At 40.5% G+C, this 18,342-nt stretch overlaps 1 protein-coding gene and 1 non-coding gene across 4 annotated transcripts; one reads left to right on the forward strand and one right to left on the reverse strand.

Annotated features, from left to right (window-relative positions):
* The first annotated feature begins 6,963 nt into the window (after positions 1-6,963).
* LOC125302083 (NACHT, LRR and PYD domains-containing protein 1b allele 3-like) lies at positions 6,964-15,155 on the forward strand. 3 transcript variants are annotated; one of them, XM_048255062.1, is made up of 7 exons: positions 6,964-7,041; positions 8,995-9,243; positions 9,516-9,596; positions 11,041-11,082; positions 11,300-11,338; positions 12,547-12,574; positions 14,392-15,155. In XM_048255062.1, the coding sequence occupies exons 1-7, from the start codon at positions 7,011-7,013 to the stop codon at positions 14,738-14,740; spliced, it is 819 nt and encodes a 272-aa protein (XP_048111019.1). In that variant the 5' UTR covers positions 6,964-7,010; the 3' UTR covers positions 14,741-15,155. The 3 variants fall into 3 exon arrangements, 2 of the variants coding, with proteins under 2 accessions (XP_048111019.1, XP_048111030.1); XR_007194833.1 differs by lacking the exons at positions 12,547-12,574; positions 14,392-15,155 and adding an exon at positions 10,738-10,778 and having other exon boundaries at positions 11,300-11,326; XM_048255073.1 differs by lacking the exon at positions 14,392-15,155 and having other exon boundaries at positions 12,547-12,803.
* Positions 15,156-18,000: 2,845 nt separating this feature from the next.
* On the reverse strand, positions 18,001-18,110 carry LOC125308818. The gene has a single exon (XR_007195982.1). It is a non-coding gene; the product is annotated as a small nucleolar RNA U6-53/MBII-28 (small nucleolar RNA).
* Positions 18,111-18,342: the final 232 nt, after the last annotated feature.

The following is an 18,342-nucleotide window of genomic DNA, read 5'->3' on the forward strand; positions in this document are numbered from 1 at the left end:
ACCGCCGCCCAGTCCTGCACATTATCTCCGCAAAAATAAATCACTCCATACTCTACTCTTGCATGTAAGTGAATGTGTGCATGTGTGTGATTGCTTTTGTGTACATGTGTGCTTCTCTGTGTGTGTTCGCTTGTGAGTGTGTGTGTGTGTGTGTGGGGGGTTTATGGTGTGTGTGTGTGTGTGTGTGTGTGCATGTGCGTGCTTGTGTGCGTGTTTGTGTGCATGCCTATGCCTGTGTGTGTGTGTGCTTGTGTGTGCCTGAGTGCGTGTGTGGATGTGTGCGTTTTGATCCGTCACCCACACACCACACCGGCCCCCCTGAAAGCAGGGTAGGCCTGACACAGTTTTCCGTGAATATCTCGAGAACCGTAGGGCCTAGGATGACCAACTTTTTTTGTATGTTGGTCTCAAGGGGGCATGTCAACCCATCCCATATCCACTCATTTCGAAGTATAGCGCCTCCTAGTTAAAAATGAAAAAGCAAAAACAAGGCATTGTAATCGCAGGTATTTTTGGTTGATATGTTCAAAACTGCACAATGTTTGAAGTGTGGGATCACTATAACACCCTCTGAATGCTTCCAAGTTTTGTGAAATTCCGTTCATGGGGGCCATACAATGAATTAATATATGTGTACATTTACATCAATCGGCCTGTAGATGGCCGGACACGGTATTCTGTCAATATCTCGAGAACCGTAGGGCCTAGGATGATCAAATTAAATGATATGTTGGTCTCCAGGGGCCATGTCAACACATCCCATATCCACTCATTTGAAGTGCCTGTAGATGGCCGGACAGTATTCTGTCAATATCCGAGAACCTAGGGTTGATCAAATTAAATGATATGTTGGTCTCCAGGGGCCATGTCAACACATCCCATATCCACTCATTTGAAGTGTAGCGCCACCTAGTTAAAAATGAAAACAATGTGTTGTAATCACAGGTATCTCTGGCTGACATGTTTAAAACTGCATACATTTTGAAGTGTAGGATCAATTTGACTCGCTCTGAATGCTCACATACACAGGCACACACACACACACACACGACACATAAACACATCCATGCCTTGTTTGGCTGTATGTTTTGGATAATTGTATGGTTTAATGGTCCAATGATGCCTATTGGGGCAGGTCTCTTAGCACACTGCCTGATCTATTCCTCCAGAATCTCAGTGTATCATCTTGCTTTAGTGTTACTATTTACTTTGAAATTGCATTTCGGTCGTTGCTTTTACCTTACCATTACTTTACGCATGCCAGTTATGTATCCACCAGCTGCCTGCCTGCAGCCTACTTCCAAAACTCCAAAGCTGCTTGCTGTCAGATTTGGTTCCGAGGGCACAAGTTCAGTGTATCAACAACAACAGTTTATGTTCAATAACAGTTTATGTGATGTGTTTGTGTTAATCAATTAAATTCCCAACAATTTCACAACAGCTAGTTCTGGAGTAGGCCATTCAACTCAGGCTGCGCAGTCGGCACCCGCTTCCTTATTTGGGTTTTGGGTTGCCAGGTTTTAGCCTATGACAAAACGGTTGAAATTGAAACTACAATTAAATTGAAACTACAATTTACAACTGTTTACACACGTTTTCAAAACTCTGTGTCTATTTTTAAAAATTCCACACACAAAACCCACAACTTCTCACACAAAATGCAAAATGCCTCAAATCTCCAGCAAAATGACACACAACAATCAAAATGTCACAAACACATCTTTAAACCAAACATTCGCCTCACATTACAAACACTTTTTTCATAATATGACATTTTGGATACATCATGTACACACTGTTGCTCAAAACCTAAAGCTCTTCTGTCTTAGGCTTTCTATATGTATTTCCATACAAGAGTGAAAGTTACGGTATCAACAAAGAGAAGTAAAAAATCCAGCCAGTTAACATGAAAGCCAGTTACCGTATAACAACGGCATACACAGAGATGAGAAGGGTATGTGTCATGTTATCTACCTCTGGAGGAGAATAAGCTAATTTACCAAAATGTTTTGCATGTTCCTTTGGTGGCCAACACCTCACCAACACTCCTTGGTGTGGGTTACATTTGCCCTGAAAAGTATTGAACAATGAAAACAACAATGAGGAAAAACTGAACCAGGAAAGCAAATGTATTCTGAAAAGGGGAAAAATCCTTTAACCATCAGAACCCTAGACTGTTTTAAGGGCATTTTCACTACCTTTAGTTAGAAGCATTTATCCTGGTCATTGCATGCCATACACACATGCTATTGTTTTCAAAGACATGGCAGACGTACAAATTTCCTCATAACCTCACACAGAGGGACCAGAAAAAACATCTGCTCTGATGAAACTAACAATGCGCCCCCCTTCTTGTACATGGTGAAATGACAAGCAGTCCTCAGGAGGTAGGAAAGTTCAACAGCCTCTATAATCTTAGAGAGGTGCCAAGGGCAAGTTCTGTCATTGCAGTAATGAAATAATACACCCTTATTACTCCCACTCCACTCTCAACAGACTTCAGCTAGTTCAAAATGCAGCAGCTAGATTATTAAGTGGCTCTAAGAAACGTGAGCATATAACTCCTGTGTTGGCTAAGCTGCACTGGTTACCTGTGGAGCACAGAGTTAAGTTTAAAATTTTACTTTTTGTCTTCAAAGCCCTCAGTGGTTTGGCACCTAGTTACATAGGTGACCTACTAATTCCTTACAGCACTCCAAGATCACTTAGGTCTTCATCTCAGAATCTTCTCTATATCCCCCAAACATGCCTTAAGACTAAGGGTGATAGAGCCTTCTCTGTTGTTGCCCCCCAACTCTGGAATAGTCTACCTGTACATATTAAGTCCTCTCCAACCATTGACTGCTTTAAGTCTAACTTAAAGACTTTCATTTTCTCCCAAGCTTTTAATCTACCTTAATACCCCATAACACACTCTTTTTTATTCTTTATTTTTATTTTTGACCAATTTGTGTATTATTTCAATTATTTATTTATTTTCCCCCCATGTTATATTGTTGTTGTACCATTGTCATTGTTTTATGTTTGTTTGTAAGCACTTTGGTTCAACTCAGTTGTTTTTAAATGTGCTATAGAAATAAAGTTGACTTGACTTGACTTGACTTATTAGTCACAGAATGTAACGATATGTGCAGTAAACAGAAGTGGAACTTACAGCGCTGACCCATTTAGCCTTCGGTGACCGAGGGATAGTTTCACTTCTGCAAAGTTGTTATCATTGACAATCGCGCCCACACAAGAAGGGCCCTGGATGCCTCTGTAATCTGGGGACCCCTACGTGTTTACATTTACACAGAGGTGTAAAGATCCTGCTTCAGAAAGTAACAGTCCTGCAATGTATTGGTTCAACCAGTACCCTCAACACAGGTGATTTCACCAAAGTCCTTTCAGGCAAGTCCCTCCACTCGGCGGACATATCACAACAAACCAACCTCGCTCCAGCTGCAAGATCACAACACATGATTGGCACGGTGTATTCACAACATACCATATCATTGGCATAATGTATTCACATGTCAACTTTTGGCAGCGGAAGGGGTGGAATATGTGTAGACGACTGCCATGTTTGCGTTACAAACTAACCCCATACATTTGGTTCTTTGAGTAATGTGTCTCCTCATTAGAAAGTCTCTGATTTCACCAATTAGCTCATCTATCTGAGTTGCACCAATTAGAATCAGCAGGTTTAGTGAATGGTTGGACCAAATATGTGGCAGGACTTTAACTTTCTGAAGCTGGACTTTTACACCTCTGCATTTACATTTATTAATTTAGCTGAGTGCTAAGAGGTAAGTGACTTACAAATGAGAAGTAACATTCAAGCTACATTGCACATCTTGTCTCTGGGTGTACATTGTTGGGGAGAAGTCAACAAAGTGAAACAAATGAGTCAATTTGAATTTAATCAGTGCCTTTGTATGTTCAGTTTAAAGTAACACACTGTAGGAATTCAACATACTGGATAGTCCCCATTTAGCACTAAGGGGATTATGCAATTTGTCTAACCGGCAAAAAGTATCATGTTGTTGCCTGCGCAACATTACACAGTGCAATACCAGGCATTCTGGTGCGCATATAGGCAATGCCAGAGATGCCACCCTCTCTGTATTAGTTAGTGTGGCATCAAAATGAGTTTGAAGCTGATATTGTAAAATAACTACATTTTGCTTGATTAGTAAAGCATTTGAAGCACATACTGAAGCCCAGAGAAATCCCCACCACAGAGTTCATCTGGGGGCCATTTCCTGTAAGTGTTGCGGCAGTGTATACAGTATATATTGTAATATCAAAAAACCCTTGGGTTGCTTTGCATAAGCCCTTTGCAGCTGCATTAAGTATATTATAAAGCCTGAATATTACAATATACCAGAAGAAAAATCAACTTGTTAGTTGGCAACTCATGAATTGTGTAGGCATATCAACCACCAGTGTAATTTATTGTAGTGTGTGGTTAATAGTCTTACTATAAAGTATTTTTTATCAATCAATCAGCCGACCTTCATGAAATGAAGTTGAGATGGTTTTGCTTCATGTCTATCCATGCAGTGATGGGAGAGACAGTTACAGATTTGTCAGCTTCTGTGGGTTCTCTGTAGAAGGGAAAACATGCAAGACATGTGAAACTTCTCTTCAAATTAAGGTTTTCCATGTGACAACAGCCACCCTTACAAAAATGTAATGTTTGCGGCAGATTTGCAGGAAACTTGTGGGTGATTTGTGGGAACCAAATGAGTTCACTAGAAAATATTGCCCGAAGTTTGCCAATGTTGCACTTGCAGGCAATCACAGACACCTGTCTGATTTCCAGTCAGAGTCACATGCTCATCTATTGGCCTCCAGTGATTGTTGCCCCCAAGATGTGCGTCGCTACCTCTATTCACTTGCCTTTGGCTAGTGTCTCCCTTTATGCCCCAGTGTTTAGTTTTAAATGTTCTTTTTCCCACATTTCTTACTTTATTTTAACTGTAGCCCTTTTTGTTTTTGTGCCTTAATTCCTGTATTATTTATTGCACTTTATTGTGAAACACTTCGGTGCGGCTAAGCCATCTGTAAATGCGCTATATAAATAAAATTGACATTGACGTAAGTTCTGGAGCCCAATGCGGTATCTAGCTTTCTAATATCTATGGTAAGATTGGGCACCCGGGGTTGAGTCCGACCTGGGTCCCCATGGGCATGTGGACAGACATGTGGTATGGACACTGTAGCGGGTTGTGCCACAGTGTCCCCAGAAATAACATGTTCAACATTTAAAATCAGAAATCTGTTTGTTTTTTTGCGCTACAATATATATTAAAATAAATCCTAAAATCACTCCTCTAGTGTGTAATGGACTATCACAGTATGCGTATGTGATTGCTTTTGTGTGTCAAATGAAAGCAAAAGCTTGAGTTTGATTGAAAGTTAGATCAGTAGTTCTCAAACTTTTTCTGTCATTCCCCACTTTGGAAGTGGGGATTTTTCAAGCCCCGTGGAAGAAGTGTGGTCTGTAAAAATTGCTCCAAAAATATAAACTTTAAAAACATAGCAACGTTTCAATCACCCTGGATCTTCGTCAGGCATGTGGGAAACATAGTATAGTATACTCTTTTGATCTCGTGCGGGAAATTTGGGCTCTGCATTTATCCCAATCCATGAATTAGTGAAACACAGCGAACACACAATGAGGTGAAGCACACACTAATCCCGACGCAGTGAGCTGCCTGCTACAGTGGCGCTCAGGGAGCAGTGAGGGGTTAGCTGCCTTGCTCAAGGGCACTTCAGTCGTTCCTACTGGTCGGGGTTCAAACCGGCAGCCCTCCGGCTACAAGTCCGAAGTGCTAACCAGTAGGCCACGGCTGCCCCAGCAGGAAGAGTGTGGCCTATATCACATGACCATTCATTCAGCACCCGCCTAAGCAGGGCACGCAAGGGTGCCAATCATCATGACTGACAGGCCTATGTGTCAATAATAAAGAAAAAAAAAAAAAAAAAGATGTATCAATCAAATATTGTATCAATAAGCATAGGCCTATGTGCAAAGTCATAATATTGTATCAATAAGCATAGGCCTATGTGCAAAGTCATAATATTGTATCAATAGGCATAGGCCTATGTGCAAAGTCATAATATTGTATCAATAGGCATAGGCCTATGTGCAAAGTCATAATATTGTATCAATAGGCATAGGCCTATGTGCAAAGTCATAATATTGTATCAATAGGCATAGGCCTATGTGCAAAGTCATAATATTGTATCAATAGGCATAGGCCTATGTGCAAAGTCATAATATTGGATCAATAGGCCTATGTGCAAAGTCATAATATTGTATCAATAGGCATAGGCCTATGCAAAGTCATAATATTGTATCAATAGGCATAGGCCTATGTGCAAAGTCATAATATTGTATCAATAGGCATAGGCCTATGTGCAAAGTCATAATATTGTATCAATAGGCATAGGCCTATGTGCAAAGTCATAATATTTATGGCAAAGACAAATGGAAAGAGAAAAAAGAAAAAAGAAAGAAAATACAAATAATTGTTCAAGCCCCACCTGACCCCATCAACTCAGCAAAAAGGTCATGTTAAAAAAAAATGGTTCCACGTTGCATTTCCTGTCTTGGTCCGCTGGATCAGATGCTATTTTAATTCATATGTGTCATGTTGGTCTGTTTATGACTCTTATGTTTGTGTGTGGCTATTTTATTTTGAATCTATAATCTTGTCAAAAAAGGAAAGGCGTTATTAAAGATTAAAAAAAAAAAAAAAAAAAATTCCCCGTTCATTGCACCCCACCTGACATGTCTCTATTCTCCACTAGTGGGGCCTGCCCCACACTTTGAGAACCACTGAGTTAGATGGTTGTACAAATGAATGTACATGTGAGAGACCGGACAAAACGTAAGCTTCAAAACTCCTTGTACAGCAATTTGAGGAAGGAAGTTCGACTCTTGAATTGTGAAACACATCAGTGCTACTCACACTTGTCAAATTAATGTGTGCCTACAAGCATTGGGTAGGTTGTTTGACATGCCAGCTTTCAATCGTAGGCTTCCAGAGAGTAAGTATGGCTAATTTATCATATTTTCATATTTCCTGAAATACATTAAATAATCAGACCTTGCTTGTAAGATTGTAAAGTCAAAAGTCAAAGTCAAAGTTTTGTGAGTGTCACAAAAAAAATCGACTTCTAGGTATACCAGTCACAATGCGTAATGCTAATATATTTTTTACAACTATTTGTCTGGTCTTATCACTATGTCCACATATGAACACTCAGTGCTCAGTAGACTATGGGAACTAAACTGCGGATATGGTTGCAATGTTATGGAACTGCAATCTCACAGTCTTTGGTTTGGGTTGCTGTTTTTGGTAACACTTTACTTGACCGTATCGACATAAGAGTGACATGATACTGTCATGAACACATGACACTGTCATGACACATGAACCCTAATCCTAACCCCTAACCCTAATTCTAACCCTAACCCTAAACCTACCCTAAACCTAACCCTAACAAAAACCAAATGACATGAAAGCATTATGTCATAAACATTTATGACATGTTAATGACACACGTTCATGACAGTGTCATGTCACTCTTATATCAATATTGTCAAGTAAGGGTCTAAATCAGTGGTCCCCAAACTTTTTCTTCCGAGGGCCAGCTTACTATGCCTGGCTGTAAGAGAGGGCCAGAGACTCGGAGTATATCAGTAACCATAAATAGCTTAGTGCTGTGAACAACAGCAGTCTACCTTAGTTGAATATTCCATTACATTTAATCTATAGGTTATTGCAATTTAATACCATTGTTAGCTGTGTTTATATTGCCATCATGCCATATCAGTGTAAAATGTAAGTCAAATTAAATAATACTAATAAAAAGACTTTTGCATTCCCAAAAGTATTAGCAGGTAGTCCCACAAGTATATTTCATTAAAAATGTGTGAACTCTGAAAAATGTGTGAACTCTGAACTCTGAACCTACACTGTCAGCAATGTTGGTAGTCAGCCAAGTCCTATTGTGACTAATAATTAACCACTGCTGCAAACTGAACACAAATTGCAAAGCCTAGAGGGATGACCTATTCTATTGTAATGCCAAATGAACTCCTTTTGCCGGTCAAATTCATATTTAGCGAGCTGAGTCCTGAATGAATTGCTGCCATTTCAGTTAGCTAGTAAGCTAGTTAGTTAGCATTAGACAACGTTCCAAAAAAGACATGCTGGCAGAAGATTTTGGTAACATACAATAAACACTTGACCAAAGATTCTAGAGCAGAACGATAGATCAGTTACACTCTAGAATCTTTGCACTTGACCGAAGCGCTCTGAAAATGAGGTTGAGGGCACTGTCGCCGCAAAAAACGTGATTGGTGGACACAGGCCCTAAACTATAACCCTGTTTTTTTAGTTCATTTTTTTTATCGAATTCAAATGGTCTTGTCTCACCTAGGCTTGGCTTGCTGTTTTTTCAGTTTTTGGTTTGTTATTATTAAATTCAAATGGTCTTGTCTCACCTAAAGATTTAAAGGGTTTGATGTTAACCCAGATTAGCATTACACTTCGGTTGTAGTGTGGAGAGGGTCCCTACAGACAAATCAAAGTATTGTAAACTCTGAAAGTCTGCAGAGAAGTTATGATAAGGATAGTTTAATAAGTCAGTTTATAATCTTACTTCATAGTCTGGTAGCTTCAAATCAGTGAGCGAGTTTGAGTTCTTGCAGTGCTGCATGTATCTGGCAGACAACTTAAAAGTGATCAAGTGTTATAATTATTGTAAAAAAAACACAAAACTTTAGGTTCTACCACAAGTGACTTGTCAGTACACTGAAGTGGTAATTGTTTTAGAGTTTAAGGTTCAGTTACAGGTATTACCAGCACTGTTTTTTTAATGGAGTGTGTTGCACTGTTTCCTTTTTTATATTGGACCTGTTCACTTATCATAGCCTCTTATTCATGATCACTCCTTCCTAAAGTGTCATTTGGAACATTGCTGCTGTTCTCGCAGGTGCTTGCATTGTAGAGCGCCACCGAGCAGATCTCATTGGACACATTACCCAAGTGATGCCTCTGGCTGACAGGCTGCGGTCACTGGGCATGCTCCATGTAGAGGCCTACGAAGAGATCCGCGCAGCCAAGACCAGCCAGGAGAAAATGAGGGAGCTCTTCAAAGCTCTGGACTCAGGGGGGGACAGAGTCAAATCTGCCTTTTACTGCACGCTCAGAGATATCCATCCCTACCTGCTTCAAGACCTGGGTAGTATTTACCACCTTTGAGCCACTCACTAAACGGGGTTGGATTCATAATTGGGTCAGGCGTTAAGTTTAGTCTGGATTTTGTTTAAATTACTAATTTGTTTGGTTTACAGTTGCACAGTTCTTCAGCACCAAGTTTAATGCTGTGTTCATCATAGGCTATTTGAATGTAGGATTCAGCAAAAAAATAATGAACCAGCATTTTACTCACAGATGTTTTTGCAAAGTAGCCTAGATGACTTTGTTGTGTGTGACGCTCTGTTTTGTCTCCAGAGGGCCAGGCGAACAGGAGCAGAAGGAAACATTTCCCCAGCCCTCCTCTCGCCCCCGAGGGGATGAGAGGCAAGCACACAGGTGAGGAGAGAAGAGAGCAGAGTCAGAGCCCGTCTACTTTGGCTGCAGTTCACCAGAGTTCACCTAAATGGCGGTCGCGGGCGAGTCCAAAATACATGGGGTCCTATGGAGCTACATGGCTAAATTTATTGTTTTCACCTATTTAACTATTTTTCGCAAAATGGATGTGGATTATCAATTAAAAGTGAAATAATCTGGTAGTCATGTCCTTTCGTTTTCTTACAGGTTGGGTTGTTGTTGCCCATAACACGCTAGCATTGTGCTAATGAATGATGTCATTGACACGTTTGAAAGGCTTTTTAGAACAATTAAGTGACTTATATAATACTCAACCAAGTGTATTTTCTTTGCCTCCCCTTTCAAATACAATATTATATTGCGTGCTGAGTGTGTTTCACTAATTCATGGATTGGGATAAATGCAGAGACCAAATTTCCCTCACGGGATCAAAAAAGTAGCCTATATATACTTATATACTATACTTATACTATTCAAATTACTTGAAAAAAAGTGGATTTTGAGGGGTACAGCTCCATAGACTTCCATGCATTCTGCACTCGTGGACGAGCGCCCTCATGTGGAACCACAGAAGGAACTGCAACCAGTTCAGAAACTGGAAGTTTTCCGAGAGTGGAAGTTCTCCCCTTATTAGACATTCTCTGGCAGAGTAGAGATGAGGTGTATCACTCCTCTGCTCCCTGTAGATGGCAGTAGAGATGCATTGCTAATGTCAGACTGGACAAAGGGATGGTTCTTAATCTATGCAAGTACCGTGGTGTTGCCTTAGTTGACAATGCAAGGCTCACACACAATTTCAAGTACCTTCTCATAGAATATGCAATCGGAACACCTGAAGCAGATCTAGTGGAAAAGTGAAATCATCGCTCCAAATCAGTATAGCTTGGGTGAACCCAGACAAATGGGATCCTTTCCAGACGGACCCTTATAGCCAATTCAAATTTGCTACAAGGTTTGTCTGAGTTCACCCAGGCTAATATCAATATTCTTTTGAATGCTAACTGTAACAACCATAGTAAACAACAGTTACTGACATAATCAATGTCAGTAGCCTAATCAAAGACAGCAGTACAATGTTATTGTTACCCCCCTGTCCTTCTCTCTCTCTCTCTTTCTCCACAAGACCTGCAGTCCCAGAGGGATTGACAAAGATGCACAACCTCGGTAATACAGAAGATTTGGGGTTGCCATACAATGCACTTGTGATATGCACCAATATATTCACAACGGGACTGAAAACAAGTTCTATGAAAGTGGAAATTGTATTTTTGTATATGCTCCATAATCCAAGTCTCCTTGGTTTTTTTGTTTTAACTATAAATGTACACTTCTGGATTACGATTGTATTGTCTCTCTCTCTCTGTCTGTCTGTCTATCTATTTCTCTCTCTCTCTCTCTGTCTATCTCTCTCTCTGAAATGCCACAGTAACTGAAGTCCCAAGGGGACCGACACTAATGCAGATCCTAGGTAGGAGATTTTAGATTACGCATACTGTGTGCGTGCTAAACATCCCATTTCATGCAGACTGCAGATATGACCTCTTGAACTAAGTAAACTTGTCTGTCTTTGATAAACTGACTGCCTAACAACTTGCATGTGACATGGATATTTTGTTTTCACCTGGTTATCTGTCACATCTGTCAAGTACAGTTCTGTTTGACATATGTGTCTGTTTTTCTCTTAGCTTCCTTTTGTTTCCTCCTTCCTTTCCTCCACCTCATAGGTAAGGAATCTCACTCTTGCATGTTTGGACATTTTTCTGCTTTTTAAGATTTCCACTTTAATACACATGTGTAGAAGCCTGACAAGCCAGACCCACATCAAGATGTTGGGTCTGGGAACATACCATTGGCAGGGCTCAATCCGAGGGGCAGGATAAACAGTTGTCTTTCAAATTCCCTCTGCACGCATTAGGACAGCGCTACAACCAATCTTTCTTTTATAGGAAAGACTTCAGTGCCGTTGTTTGTTCTTTTCTTAAAGAAAGGCTTAACTCCAAGTCTCTGCCAAAGCCGATTCGAAAGACCACTGTTCGCCAGCAGCAGCAGCCATCTTCTTTGTTTTCAAGTAACAGGGAATTCACGCGGAACTGTCGCAACTCTGTGTTATGCCCGCCACCGACAAATTACATTTTCTGCCGCTATAGGGTGTGCGTCTAGATTTCTAGGCTACATGTGTAGCTTATTATATCTCATCATCATTATTTGGAACGGTAAGAAGACAGAAAAAAACATTATCTGAGCAGCTTCCTTGGTTTCTTGGTTTAGGTGTCGCTTCTTCAGGGCTTAAGTAAAACAATTCATAAGAAGCCTTATCCATATGCATAAGAGGCCTTATCCACATGTACATGCATAGCAGGCCTTATCCATATGTACATGAGTAAGAGTCCATGTGTACATGCATAAGAGGCCTTATCCGCATGCATACGAGGCCTTATCCATGTGTACATGCATAAGAGGCCTTATCCGCATGCATACGAGGCCTTATCCATATGTACATGCATAAGAGGCCTTATCCGCATGCATACGAGGCCTTATCCATGTGTACATGCATAAGAGGCCTTATCCATATGTACATGCATAAGAGGCCTTATCCATATGTACATGCATGCATATGTACATGATTTCTCCTTCTAGTATAACTTTTCTGTTGAGTACAATAATTGTACACATGATGCTTTGGTGATTTCATTTGATAAACTTTAACAATTATAAATTGCTCACATAGAAATATGGACCCTTTCAAGAGAGTTCCATTATCAGCATCATAGTTGGCCCCACAAGACTTCCTTTTTAACATTCCATTTGTTATCTTAATGCAGAGGAAGTAGATTGGGGCCCAAATAGAACGTTCAAGCATTGTTTTTGTTTTTATTGTTGAAAGGGTCTATAACACAAAGCACAACAATAAAACATGTGTGTCTTCCCTTAGGGCAATTTAGTCAAGGCTGGATGGAAAGGTAGGTAAAGACATTAACACACTAATGCACATAAATCACTGGTGTGTGGTGGACTTTCTGAAGTCCTGTTGTCTCCATGGATTTAGTATGTTTGCTATGTGCACATAGCAATCAACAAGCACAACAAATTCAGGCTATATCTTCAAAGTATTGTCAAAATAATGAAATGACTGCTGATTGTAGGCTAGTTTACCTCCCAGTGTTAAACAACTTGTATAGTAAAGTGACATTCAATAGACTTCATAAGATATTTATGAAATATTTACAAAGGCTGGAGAGATAAAATGAATGGTATCCAGGTTACACAAATACGGGTCAGCTGAATGTAGGCTAGTTTACCTCCCAGTGTTAAACCAGAGACTTTCTAATGAGGAGACACAGCACTCAAAAAATCCTCCATAGAAATGCATGGGGTTAGTTTGTAACGCCAATATGGCCGTTGTCTACACATATCCCACCCCTTCCCCGCAAAACGTCGACATGTGAATACATTGAGCCAATTATGTGGTGTGATGTGAATACATTGAGCCAATCTTTTGGTGTGTTGTGAAGACATCGTGCCAATCATGTGTTGTGAACTCGCCGCTGGACCAAGGTTAGTGTCGTGAAGCCTTGCTCACGCGCATTTCTGCCGAATAGGATGCCCTATGAGTGCCCAAAAAGCGTTGCAATATGGCCGCCGAGTGGAGGGACTTTGGTTAAACTCAGTGATTGTGAATACTTCACTTATAGTTACTTGTATAGTAAAGTGACATTTGATGTAGATTTCATAACATATTCATGAAATATTTAGCCCTTGACACAGATGTGACGTGATAAGAGGTTTGGAACGAAAACGGCAATGCTGCTTTGAGATTGTTGGACTTTTATTTTGACAAGTTGTCATCGTTCTGTCTTCCACATTCATGAAAGGTTTGGTATGAATGTTGAGTCATGTCTCATGAAACAGTCATGAATGCTTTATGTGCAGTTTATGACAGCTGCTATGAATGTGTCATGAACTCACCCATCAAGTTAAGTGTTCCCTAAAATACTAATCTTTTCTTATATATTGATAGGTAGGAACAGTGCCCTCTGAAGTAGGTGCTGTACAATTTCCGTTCAATTTCTAGGAAAAAGCCTAGAAATGGCATGGATGGGAATAATTTAAAGGGACACCAGGCAAGCCTGATGCTTTTTCTCTCCGAAACTCCCCCTAGCGTCTGTATGTGTCTATACGAGTGCGAGCCCACACTCGGTCTGAAGCTCTTTTCCTTTTCTTTGCATCTTCCGTCAAGGGTTAGCCTGCCTCTGTGCTGGGGATGCAGGATGTAAACTGATCCTGCTTCTCACAATGTCTGAGACTTTGTGAGACTGCAAGGCGGGTCGGATACACCGAACTTGCAAGCAGGATATTCTTCCTACAGACAGTAGGGGCGGGCGAGAGAGTCTTCATTTGCCCTGCAATGAGTCATTTAACCATATACCGAAGATAATTAATTAACACACAAACGTTGCCTGGTGTCCCTTTAAATTTAGAGTGTATGATTTAAGATGATCTAGCAGAATGGAATACTGTAGTATTAAAACAGAACACACACACACAGTCTATGTGTGTATCTTTGCATTTGTACATGTGTGAGTGTGTGCATATTATGTGTGTCTGTGTGTGTTGGATTGTATGTATGTGTGCATGCTGCAATGTATTGTAGTACTTCAACAGTGTGTTGTAGTACTTCAACAAATGTGCTCCATTGGATCTGTTTTATGGGATATATGTTGTAAGGAATTTCAAGATGGTATCAGTGTCAACGCTGCTGTTTGTATTTATTTACAAGATATTGGAGGGCCTGGGATGAGGACAACACACACCACACCAACGTGGCCAACGCATTTGGAAGTGACATCTACGTAGAATTGAGAGGACCACATGACCGTGTTTATACTGCACAGATTCCACATGATAGTCATGAATCGTTCCAAACAGAAAAGGGGCAAGTCACCGTGAAGATTTATGCTGATGACTGCCATAAGAAGGTCCTTGTTAGCAAAGCATTTGATTCCGACATCAGTGTTATAGTCAAGAATGACAATGGTAATCCATATTTTGTCAGATCCAAGTATGGTAAAGTTTGGCAAGAAGAAGAATACAAACGATTACTTGTTGATGAACCCTTAAAGGTGTAGGTTTTTGAACATTCTAAGTTCCGCAACAATTGAAGGTTCTAAAATTCTATGTTGAATTCAATGAACCCAGATATTCTTTAGAATGTTAATTTCCCAACATTCCCGTCACACCGGTGTGACGGTACTCCTTTAAGGCTTAATGTAGACAGAGGCAGTGCTAATATGGGAAGGCAGTGACTGCTGATTGCATCAGAGGTGGACAGTTAGTGCGGTGTAAGAAAATTTTTAAAAATTGTACCCAGTCTGTCCAGCCTATTGGACCCACAGTCCAGCCTATTTACAGTTGGATTTTTACAATTTTGCTAAAAAAAGTTTGCCACAAAACTACTGTGTAAAGCAGAGCATTCTGTTAAAAATCTTGGTGTATTAATTGACAGTGATCTAAATTTCAACAGCCACATGAAAGCAATAACTAAATCAGCTTTTTACTACCTCAAAAATATTGCCAAACTTAGAGGGCTGATGTCAAAAGATGATTTAGAAAAACTCATTCATGCATTTATCTCCAGAAGGGTTGATTACTGCAATGGACTTTTCACAGGCCTTCCTAAAAAGACTATCAAACAACTTCAGGTGATGCAAAATGCAGCAGCTAGGGTGTTCGGTGTGCGTGGTTAAAGAAGTCAGAGCACAGCAGGCTGAACCCTAGAAACACCACACACACCACAGAGTTCATCTAAGGGCCATTTCCCGAGAGTGTTGCTCTATGCAATGACTACACACACTCACACAAACTCTTTCTCTTCTCTCTCTCCGAGTCTCCACAAACACACCTTATGACTTAAAATCATCAGACCCCAATATTGTTGACCCCAAGAACTTGAGTTAATTTACCTTCATCTTTATATGAACTATACATTAAGTATCTTATATAACAATTGTGTAGTTTTTTTATGCAATACAGTGATATTTCTTTAAACAAATTCTTGCAATATAGGATTAGATCATGACCCTTTTTGTATCTCTGTTCACCAGGTCTGGATGGTTTGTTTCTTTTTCTTTTTTTGCATTTGTACTACTACTGTGGACTGACGCTTTAATATTGTATTCACTGGAAAAAAAAGTTTCCTTATGGGGACAATAAAGTGCTAATTAACACATGAGTCCAGTTTCAAGAAATAAAAGTTGTCAGTGTCACTTTCTTCAAAGAAGATTTTCTTGAGAACACAAGAGACTGTCAACAACAGATTGTAGCACTTTAAGGAAGCCACAGTAGCTGCAAACGAGAGGCACGTTCCCATGTTTACAGTACCTAGCTCTCAGCCGAGCCTGTCTCAGGCCTGCGGATGAGATGGAAACCGAAAATCGGACACAGAAGCAGCTGTCACACAGTCTGACACCTCAGCACAAGCAGCCACAAAGCAAAGCAAAGATGCAAACTGTAGTGGGCGTTTGTCAACAAAAGAAAATTAAACTTAAATCAAACATTCAAACAACAACTTCTGGCACCCTGGGCAGGTGATGTACGCAGGCAAGAAATAAAATCAAATTCCAGGCTGGATTCGGCTGGTTTATTTGTTCGAACTGAGCAAACAATATACAGCATCTCTCGCGCTGGAAAAAACCATGTGCCCACCACCCAGGTGCATACAGGCCTCCCCCTACTTCCTACCTATATTCACCTTTACCTGTGCCCACTACTGCCCCCAGGTGTCTAAACCATATATTGTAGTAAGCTAACCAAAAATAAAGACTAAACATATAAATCAAAACAATTAACTAAACAAATAACAAGCAAAATATATTACTAATGTGAGCAAATCATAATAATAAACAAATTACTTAACAAATTTACCACTACTGAAAGCATCAACACCAAATTGTCTTACAATGCAAGTGCAAAGACACACTATTTTTGTCTCTATTTTCCATTACTGACAATGTTCAAAATATAGAATGACACTTCTGTGGTAGTGTGGTGAGGGAAGGGTACGTTTAGCCTACCGTAGCTGCCTTTCTGTCGCTGCCATCTTGAAGGAAAGGCCCAAAAAAGTCGATTAAAGGAACACCAGGCAAGCCTGATGGTTTTTCTCTACGAAACTCCCCCTAGCGTTTGTACGTGACGATACGTGTGCGAGCCCTCACTCGGTCTGAAGCTCTTTTCATTTTCTTTGCATCTTCCGTCAAGGGTTTTCGCTGCTTCTTCGCCGGCTCTGCCATTATACACACGTTTGCAACAATTGCTAGCGTTTTGTTAGCCTGTCTCTGTGCTGGGGATGCAGGATGTAAACTGATCCTGCATCTCGCGATGTCTGAGACTTTGTGAGACTAAAGATCGGCGGGTACGATACACTAAACTTGCAGGCGGGATATTCTTCCTACAGGCAGTAGGGGCGGGCAAGAGAGTCTTCATTTGCCCTGTAATGAGTCATTTAACCATATACCGACTTACGAAGATGATTAATTAACACGAAAATGTTGCCTGGTGTCCCTTTAATGAATACAATGCGAACCACAGTCAATGAATGTGAAAGGACAGTAGCCGACTTGTTAAAGAAGCACTATGCAGGTCTGGTTATTCCTTCGCTGTTTCTGGGTTTTCGCTGGATTTGAGCTCCATAACCAAGCTAAACACATAAAGAGCTCACAATAAAACGGTCGAGCAAACACATTGTTCAAGAGACTATAAAAAAACATTACAAAGATGAAGTTCACCCAAGGGTATAGGCTACTTACAATTTCAACAGCAACAAAACCAAGTGGGCGTCCGTTTTGCAGTCTTCTTCGAAACTACAATCTGTATCTGTAATCTGTACATTTTCGAGGCGCGATTGGATACTTCCGCTGAGTCACATCCGGATTTACCCGGACCGGGTCCAGAAAGTTGCATATTCGCTTTTTCCATGAAGAAGCAATAGGGGGAGACGAAGCACCCGCCAAACGACCCAGAAAGTGTTGTAGAACCATCAGAACGACTCTCAACCTGCATAATTAAGGTAACTTTTGCTAAAATTGTTGCATAGTGCTTCTTTAAACCTTTCCTTCAAGGTGGCCACAGGAAGACAGCTAAGGTAGGTTAAAATAACACACCCTTCGGAAAATTACATTTTTTATAACCTTTTTTATAACACTTACAATGTTTACAATAAACCATTGTGCCTGTGAGCAGGGCATTTACATTCATTAATTTAAACATAATTGCAAAAGGGTTCTCCAATGTTTTCTCAGTTTTCTAGAGGATTTCTCAGTATGCGGTATGATATTTCAAGAGAATAAAGTCAGAACGACAACAAAATTGACCGACAACACCGTTGTGTGTGTATCCTCAGAGTACTCACATGTGAGAAGTTCAATTGAACTCATGTACACACAGGCAGACACACTGTCCACCTGTTGTATCGGTATTAGCATGGCTGGATCATCAGCGGACACACACATTGCAACCGGGAGTCGAACCTGTCATCTCATGTGTACTTGCGTGACGTCTTACATCTTACGCCACTTCAATGGAGGTAAACTCTAGTGACCGAGTGTGATCTTATTTTATAGTACAATATTCAGGTCTCACCAGCAGGCGTCACCGGAGAGCCATAGACGCGAGTCGTGACTGAGGCTGAGCCGCGAGCTCTCCCTTTCTCTCTCTCCGCCTCTGCCCCCTTTTA

This window comes from Alosa alosa, chromosome 1 (assembly GCF_017589495.1).
Source record: "Alosa alosa isolate M-15738 ecotype Scorff River chromosome 1, AALO_Geno_1.1, whole genome shotgun sequence".
Lineage (NCBI taxonomy): Eukaryota > Metazoa > Chordata > Actinopteri > Clupeiformes > Clupeidae > Alosa > Alosa alosa.

Excerpts from the sequence above, each read along its gene's own strand:
- LOC125302083 (XM_048255062.1), top strand. The coding sequence starts at position 7,011 with ATGCCAGCTTTCAATCGTAGGCTTCCAGAGA. Across the intron at positions 11,083-11,299 it reads GACACTAATGCAGATCCTAG|CTTCCTTTTGTTTCCTCCTT; the intron begins GTAGGAGATTTT and ends TTTTTCTCTTAG. Across the intron at positions 11,339-12,546 it reads TCCTTTCCTCCACCTCATAG|GGCAATTTAGTCAAGGCTGG; the intron begins GTAAGGAATCTC and ends GTCTTCCCTTAG.